This window comes from Otolemur garnettii, unplaced genomic scaffold (assembly GCF_000181295.1).
Source record: "Otolemur garnettii isolate 467f Iridium unplaced genomic scaffold, OtoGar3 scaffold00043, whole genome shotgun sequence".
Lineage (NCBI taxonomy): Eukaryota > Metazoa > Chordata > Mammalia > Primates > Galagidae > Otolemur > Otolemur garnettii.
Window position 1 is genome coordinate 7,650,686 of NW_003852438.1, and position 9,168 is coordinate 7,659,853.

Consider the following 9,168-nt stretch of genomic DNA (forward strand, 5'->3'; position numbering starts at 1 on the left):
CCTTAGGTGTATGTGGCTGGCGCCTTAGCCGCTTGAGCCACAGGCGCCGAGCCCAGGTTTTCTTAAGAACTGTTGATGATAATGTCCCTACTTGCAGGGCACAGTGGTTCACGTCTGTAATCCCAGCACTTGGAAGGCTGAGGTGGGAGGACTATTTGAGCTCACAGGTTTGAGACCAGCCTGAGCCAGAGGGAGACCCCTCCTCTAAAAAAATAGCTGGATGTCATGGTGGATGCCTGTAGTCCCAGCTACTTAGAAAGCTGAGGCAAGAGAACTGCTTGAGCCCAAGAGTTTGAGGTTGCTGTGAGCTATGATGCCACAGCACTCTACTGAGGGTGACCAAGTGAGACTCTGTCTCAAAAAAAAAAGTTTAAAATAATAATAATAATAATAATGTTCCTACTCATGTCCTTCTCCCAGGGATTACAAATCTATAAGCTTTTAACAATGTATCTGGTGCACAAATTAGATAGTCAATGAATCTTTGCTGAGATTACAAGGAATAGGAGATCTATGAGGGGTTCCACGCCCGTAGCTCAGTGGTTAGGGAGCTGGCCACATACACCAGGGCTGGCCCAGTCCAGACTGCTAAAACAACAATGACAACTACAACAAAAAAATAGCTGGGCATTTTGGCAGGCGCCTGTAGTCCCAGCTACCTGAGAGGCTGAGGCAAGAAAATCACTTAAACCAAAGAATTTGAGGTTGCTGTGAGCTGTGACACCATGGCACCCTACCAAGGGTGACATAATGAAACTCTGTCTCAAAAAAAAGAGATCTATGAAGGCAGTCCTTTTCATCACGTGTAGAAATATGCTAAGGAGGCTATGTCCCTCCTTCTCCATGTCTACGGTAGCATTTTGGTTTTGCAGTACTTAGAGAAACTTTGCTTTACCTGAGTTGCTAACAAATGTAATAATCAACAACTAAATACCCTAATGGATTAAATACTGAATTAGGCTTACTTAGCTTAAGTAAATTAGATCCTCTCATGATATCAAAAGAAAAAGCCCACTTTGGTTTGTATGTCTGTCTAGCCAAAAAGGGCATAACAGAATTGCTTCATGGTTTGTGAGTAGTTGCTAACAGTGCTCCCTTGAGAATGCACATGTAAATAAGACAATATCTAGAATGACTGGTGAGAGGTTCCAGGCCACCCAAATTGGCTAAGAAAAGTCTGACTAAATGTCTTATTTGAGCTTTGGAAATGTGTCCTTAATCATGTCTGGGTTCACAAGGGAAGTTGATTTTTTTTTTTTTTAAAGACAGAGTCTCGCTCTGCCACCCTGGCTAGAATGCCACAGCATCATTATAGCCCACTGCAACCTCAAACTCCTAGGCTCAAGTGATCCTCCTGCCTCAGCCTTCTGAATAGCTGGGACTACAGGCGCCTGCCACAATGCCCAGCTAATTTTTCTATTTTTATTTTATTTTATTTATTTTATTATTATTTTTAGACAGAGTCTCATTTTGTTGCTCTCAGTAGAGTGCTGTGGTATCGCAGCTCACAGGTGCCTGCCACAATGCCTGGCTATATTTTTTTTAGTTTTAGAGACAGGGTCTCTTGCTCAGGCTGGTCTCGAACTCCTGAGCTCAAGGGATCCTCCTACCTTGGCCTCCCAGAGTGCTAGGATTACAGGCATGAGCTGCAGCCCTTAGCTGGGAAGTTGAATTTATGAACTGACAATCTGTCTCCTGGAGGAAAACTGACACCCAGTGGAAGGAAGCAGCCAGACTAGATCGGCTTTTTTTGCCTTCTTTTGTTCAGCCCTTTGCTGTGGGTAGGGCAAAATGTCAAAAGTGTCTTTTGTCTGTAAATCTTCCAAAGTCTTAATAAATAGAAAGCAAGAAGGGAATAGACCGAAAAAAGCTACAACAAAACCTCAACACACCTACCCTCAAAAACCACAGAACACAATCTTGTTATTAAAAACAGAGTGGAGGGCACAATAGAAACTTGGGAGCTTTTAGTGTTCCCTTTTCCTGATTAAATGCCGATCATATAAGTGTTCTTAATGGGAGAAGGGGAGTACAGCTCCCAGTACATCTGGTCCCTGGTATTAATCTTAACTGTCTGGTGATATTAAGACACATGGCTTTGGGACAGCAAATACCTGCAATGATGACTGAGTCAGTTCGAGCTGGGCCAAATTTCAATGTCATCTCATGCTTGTGTTTGTGAACTGCCAGGTGGTCCTCATTTGTAAATCTCTGAAATGAAAACGAAATGGAGATGTGAGAAAAAAACCAAAACCCCGATTCAGGGCCCTGTTAAATGTCCTATCAAATATCCTGCAATGAGGTTGGTCCCTGGAAAGAAGGAAGGAAAGAAAAAAGGAATTGGAAGAGATAGAAAAAGAGAAGAAATGGAGAAGAAAAAGGTGATAGAAGGCAGGGAGGAGAGAAGGGTAAGATCACAGCACCAAATGCTCTGAAATATCAGGTCCAAACAAGAGAGGTGGACAGATTGTCAGGAAGTGTGGTCTAGGCAGGAGGCTCCAAATAAAAAGAAAAAAACATTAGGGCGAACTCACAGTGAATGAGGGGAAAACAATTTTTAATAATAATAATAAAGAGAGAAAAGAAAGGCTGGGCATTCATTGGTCATCACAAAGTAGGAAATTCAGAATGAACCTCTCCATGGTGGGGCTGAACTGGACTATTTTATGAGGGGGCTAACAGGGAGATAAATTATGCAGGATTAGGAGAACCATTTAACTTCCTGGCCCCTGCAGTGCTACAGCAGGCGCCTGCGCGGCTATTTGGCTCATAGTTTTAATGAGCCAGGATGGAGCTATAGAGGACAGAGGCCCAATGGCCTGCAATAATGGCACATACCAGCCCCATCGGCCAAATGTTGTTTCCCCTCATCAGGCAGCTCGCCTGGGCTCCACCAGCCATAAAGGGGCCGGTCCAATGCTGCTGGCTGTATAATGGTAGAATAAAAATGTAAGCAAAAAATATTTTTTAAGGGTAGAGAAGAGCCTGTAGGCAGGATGAGGGAAGAGAAAAGGAGATGGGACAGAAATTTTATTTGTTTAAGGGTTGTGGTTAAAGGACAATGAAGAGGAGTAGGTTTAGTCTACTCTAGTTTATGACTAAGTAAGATAGGGCTACTGGATGATAATTTATGCTCCCACCCCTTCTTTAAAAGGGGGAGGTGAAAGGAACAGATGAACAGCAGTAATTCAAAAGAATAATACTCTCAAAAGTCCCTTTGAGGCTGCTGGCTATGTTCCTTCATTAAAACATGCCTACAACACTGTAATAGCCGGGATGCTGCAGTTTTCCACAGTTCTAAAACAGCAAGGCTCTGAAACATGGCTCTATTTGTATTTTTGCGTCTAAAAATAGTGATTGCTTTGTCCCCTTTTTACTTTCTTTACTTCCCATCAAATACTACACCATTACCCTTCTTTTCCACAGCTCATTTTCTTTCTTTTTTTTTTTTTTTTTTTGAGACAGAGCCTCAAGCTATCCCCCTGGGTAAAGTGCTGTGGCTTCACAACTCACAGCAACCTCCAACTCCTGGGCTCAAGTGAGTCTTCTGCCTCCGCCTCCCAAGTAGCTGGGACCACAGGCGCCCGCCACAACGCCCGGCTATTTTTTGGTTGCAGCCATCATTGTTGTTTGGCAGGTCTGGGCTGGATTCGAACCCACCACCTTAGGTGTATGTGGCTGGCGCCTTAGCCACTTGAGCCACAGGCGCCGAGCCTTTTTTTTTTTTTTTTTTTGAGATAAAGTCTTACTATGTTGCCCTTAGTAGAATGCTGTAGCATCACAGCTCACAACAACCTCAAACTCTTAGGTTTAAGCGATTCTGCCTCAGCCTTCTAAGTAGCAGGGAACACAGGTGTCCACCACAATGCTCAGCTATTTTTTTGTTGCAGTTGTCATTGTTATTTAGCTGGCCTGGGTGGGGTTCAAACCCACCAGCCCTAGTGTATCTGGCTGGCACCCTAACCACTGAGCAATGGGCACCAAGCCTCCACAGCTCTTCTTTACTGCAACCCAAATACATTGGAGGTAGCCTACCTAGTTGAGCTCCTACCTAGTCAGGAATACAACCTTTTCTTTTTTTTTTTTTGAAACAGTCTCACTTTATTGCCCTTGGTAAAGTGTTGTGGCATCATAGTTCACAGCAACCTCAAACTCTTGGGCTCATGCAATTCTCTTGCCTTAGCCTTCCAAGTAGCTGCGACTACAAGCCCACCTCAGCGCCTGGCTACTTTTAGAGATGAGGTCTTACTCTGGCTCAGGCTGGTCTGTCTTGAACCTGTGAGCTCAGGCAATCCACCTACCTTGGCCTCCCAGGGTGTTAGAATTACCGGTATAAGCCACTGCTCCTGGCCCTAGGAAAGCAATAGTGAACTGATTCTGCTATTTTATTTCAGCAGAAAGTAGCTTTTCTCCGAATTCACAACTAAAGCCAGTTTAAGGCAAGGCATACAGTCCTGAAGGGTAGTAGGAATTTTCAGTTAAAAGTATGAAGAACCTGGCTCAGCGCCAGCCACATACACCTAAGGTGGCGGGTTTGAATCCAGCCCAGGCCCGGACAATAACGGCTGCAACCAAAAAATAGCCAGGTGTTGTGGCGGGTGCCTGTGGTCCCAGCTACTTGGGAGGCTGAGGCAGGAGACTCGCTTGAGCCTAAGAGTTAGAGGTTGCTGTGAGCTGTGATGCCACAGCACTCTACCCAGGGGGACAGCTTGAGGCTCTGTCTCAAAACAAAAAAAAAGTATGAAGAACCAAGAAATAAAAAAGTCAGAAACTCTGCCTCAGTGGTTTCCAATGGGTCTAAGACAAAACTAAATAAAGTGCGGGCAAATTTAGCACTCTCTATTGTTGGCAAACCCTCGGCACTAACTTTTTCAGTCCCCTATTTTCTCCTTAAGGAAAAAAGTGGGGCGGTGATGGGAAAAATCTGTCAACCAGGGATATGGTATTTATAAGTTAAACAAGTCACTGTAGAGGGTCTGGGATTGCTAGCTTTTCAGTAAAAGGAAATAAGCAGAACCTAGTCTACAATGGAGAAAAAACCTCATTTTAAGGGGATATCCAGAGTAGTAGATTAAGCAAAGTTGTTAAGTTTCCAAATGTATTGGTAATGTTGTAACAATCTTTTCCAAAAACACATTTATAGATAAAGGAAATTTCGTGTACTTAGCTTGAAAACTTTTCTACAATGTTTTAAAATCCAAAAGAATGATTTCTAAGCAAAAAGTCCTCTTTTATCTGAAATCTAGTTTGTTTTGGATGAGTTGGGAAAAGATTTTAAATCTCTACCAGGTTTAGTTCTGCTTAAGACTGCTCAGTATTTTAAAAGGCAACTCTCCCTTCTGCTGTTACACTGCTTTATAGTCCTGACTTGTCTTATTCGTTCTCTAGTTCTTATTCCTCTTTGCTGGTTACCTGCCATCCCAGACCCCTCCATGCTGCCTTTGAGCTATTTATTTTTCCAAATCAAAAGCTGAGACCAGAGGAGAACTGAAGGCAGCTGAAAGGATTTCCCACTCACTAGCATCTCAAAGGGTTTGATAAATGCAAACACTGGAAAAAGTTATGTCTTTATTTTCATTAAGCTGTTAACATATTTAGCAGTCCTAATTCATAATAGAAATCACACACATTTTCTTTTCTTTTCTTTTTTTTTTTGAGACAGAGTCTCAAGCTGTCACCCTGGGTAGAGTGCCATGATGTCACAGCTCACAGCAACCTCAAACTCTTGGGCTTAAGCAATTCTCTTGCCACAGCTTCCCAAGTAGCTGGGACTACAGGTGCCCGCCACAATGTCCGGTTATTTTTGTTGTTGTTGCAGTTGTCATTGTTGTTTAGATGGCCTGGGCTGGGTTCAAACTCCCCAGCTTGAATACATGTGGCTAGGGCCATAATCACTGAGCTATGGGTGCTGAGCCATCACACACATATTCATATTATATTATAGGTATCACAAAGTATCTCAAGATGTTCTTTTCTTTCTTCTTTTTTTTTTTTTTTTGTAGAGACAGAGTCTCACTTTATTGCCCTCAGTAGAGTGCCTTGGTGTTGCAGCTCAAAGCAACCTCCAACTCCTGGGCTTAGGCAATTCTCTTGCCTCAGCCTCTCAAGTAGCTGGGACTATAGGCGCCTACCACAACAAGATGTGCTTTATACTCTACAGTTGCTTGGCTAAAAAGATGTTCTTTATACTCATCACTACTTTGAAATTATGGTAGCTCCAGATCCACCACTAGAACTTATTTTATTTATTTATTTATTTATTGAGATAGAGTTTCAAGCTGTCGCCCTGGGTAGAGTGCTATGGCATCAACAGCTCACAGCAACCTCAAACCCTTGGGCTTAAGCGATTCTCTTGCCTCAGCCTCCCAAGTAGCTAGGACTACAGGCACCAGCTCCAATGCCCAGCTATTTTTTGGTTGTAGTTGTCATTGTTTGGCAGGTCCAGTGTATATGGCTGGTGCCTTAGCTGCTTGAGCTATAGGCACCGAGCCCTGGCTATTTTTTTGTTATGGTTGCCATTCTTGTTTAGCTGGCCCGGGCCGGGTTCAAACCCACCAGCCTCAGTGTATGTGACCAGCACCCTACCCACTGAGCTATGGGCACCGCCATATTTACTTATTTTTTTTAAAGATAGGTTCTTGCTGTCACCAAGACTGGAGTACAGTGGTGCGATCATAGTTGTTTGACAGGCCCGGGCTGGATTCGAACCCACCAGCTCTGGTGTATGTGGCTGGCACCTTAGCTGCTTGAGCTATAGGCACTGAGCCAATAATGGTTATTTTCAATAAATGTGTTGATACATCTTGCCATCTCCAAGGCAGTAGAGGGCTTAGTATAAAACCAGTATAGTGGGCGGTGCCTGTTGCTCAAAGGAGTAGGGTGCCAGCCCCATATGCCAGAGGTGGTGGGTTCAAACCTAGCCCTGGCTAAAAACTGCAAATAAATAAATAAATAAATAATAAAAACCAGTATAGTTTTTCTCCACTCATTTATGCCAAGACAAACTGGTACAAGTATCTCATTTAGAGACCAAGATCATCTGGATGTGCACTATCCTATATGGTAGCCACTACCTGTGCAAAGATACTGAGCACTTGCAATATGGCTGGTCTGAATTGGCTAGACTGAATTGAAATGTACTGAAAATCAAAATACAGATTGGAGCGGCCAGGTGCAGTGATTCACGCCTGTAATCCTTGCACTCTGGGAGGCCGAGGCGGAGAGAGGGAGAGGGGGCGTTGGGGGAAATTACCTGAACTTATGAGTTCAAAAACAGCCTGAGCCAGATCAAGACTCTGCCTCTAAAAATAGCCAGGTGTTGTGGGTGTTGTGGTGGGTGCCCATAGTTCCAGTTACTTGGGAGGCTGAGGCAAGAGAATTGCTTGAGCTCAGGAGTTTGAGGTTGCTGTGAGCTGTGATGCCACCGCACTCTATTGAGGGCAACATAGTGAGATTCTATCTCAGAAAAAAAATACAGACTGGATTTCAGAGACTCAGTACAAAAAAGGTAAAATATCTCATTGATAAATTTTATGTTGATTGTCAAAATGATACTATTTTGGTTACACTAATATAAATAAAATATAACTTTAAGATTAACTTTAACTTGTTTACTTTCACTTTTTAAATGTAGCCACTAAAAAATTGAAAATTATATGTGTGGCTCACATTCATGGTTTGCATTGTATTTCTTTTGGACAGCTCTAAACTAGATAATATGCTCGGGAAAGATCCCTCAGGAATTTTAATCATGTGCCAATCTTGAATTTCTGCCCCACCCCCCAACATCACTTTCTTTAAATGCAATTATGTGGCGGTGGTTTTCAATCTGGGGTAACTCTGCCCCCAAGGGGACATTTGGCAATGTTTAGAGACATTTGTGCTTTTCACAACTAGGGGAATACTACTGACTTCTAGAGTGTAGAGAAATCGGATGCTGTTAAATATCATAAAATGCACAGGACAGTCTCCCAAAATGAAGAATTATCCACCCAAAAATGTTAGTTATTGTCTGTTGAGAAACCCTGCTACAGAGTAATAGCAAAAAAGAAGTAAGAAAAAAGGCTGTTTTTTCGTTTTCCTTGCCAAACTGCCAACACATGTTTTGGACCTGAAACTTGGAAGGAAAAAAGCATAGGCAGAAAACTTCCAACCTCATGTTATAAAATGGCTGGTGTACCACAGATCTGCAAATACTCAGGACAGGGAAATTAAGAAGGAGACAGAAGGCACTGTAATTGGGAGAACAGATTAAATGGAATTCTCATTGCATTGCCTTGTTAGTAACAAAGAGATAATACAGAAGCAGCTACTCAAAACAATTTTGGCTACTTTTTTTTTTTTATACAGAGTCTTAATTTGTCACCCTTGGTAGAGTGCCATGGTGTTACTCATAGCAACCTTAGACTCTTGGGCTCAAGCAATTCTCTTGCCTCAGCTTCCCAAGTAGCTGTGACTATAGGTGCCCGCCACAATGCCCGGCTATTTTTAGAAATGGGGGTCTCGCTCTAGCTCAGGCTGGTCTTGAACTTATGAGCTTAGGCTATCCACCTGTCTCGGCCTCCCAGAGTGCTGGGATGACAGGTGTGAGCCACTGGGCCCAGCTAATTTTGGTTACTTCTAATTTTCATTCCCTGATAGAGAAAAAGCCAGGCGTGATAGCTCATACTTATCATCCCAGCACTTTGGAAGGCCAAGATGGGATAACTGCTTGAGGATAGGAGTTTGAGACCAGCCTGGGCAACAGTGATACCTTATGTCTACCAAAAAAAAAAAAGAAAAGAAAATTAAATTAGCTGGTTATAGTGGCACATGCCTATAGTCCTAGCTACTTAGGAGGCTCAGCCAGGAGGATTGCGGAGCTCAGGAGTTTGAGGTTATAGTAAGCTATAATTATACTGCCACTGTATTCCAGCCTGGAATTCCAGAATCCTTGTTTCTAATAAAAATTAATTAATTAATTAAAACAACATGGAATGACTGGACTATCAGGAAGTCAATCTGAAAACTAGTATTAGTTGCAGAATGGACAAAGAAAATATAGTTTCTTTTTTTTTTCTCTTGAGACGTCTCAAGTCTCACTTTGTTGCCCTGGGTAGAATACCATGGCATCATAGCTCACGGCAACCTCAAACTCTTGGACTCAAGTGATCCTCTTTTTTTTTTTTT

At 42.8% G+C, this 9,168-nt stretch overlaps 1 protein-coding gene across 1 annotated transcript in view; it reads right to left on the reverse strand.

Annotated features, from left to right (window-relative positions):
• Positions 1 to 9,168, reverse strand: part of ATF7 (activating transcription factor 7) — a 115,414-nt gene that overhangs the window by 38,947 nt on the left and 67,299 nt on the right. The window contains exon 3 of the mRNA XM_003790435.3: positions 2,115 to 2,211. Coding sequence (XP_003790483.1) covers positions 2,115 to 2,211 — 97 coding nt within the window. The remainder of the gene's footprint in view (positions 1 to 2,114; positions 2,212 to 9,168) is intronic.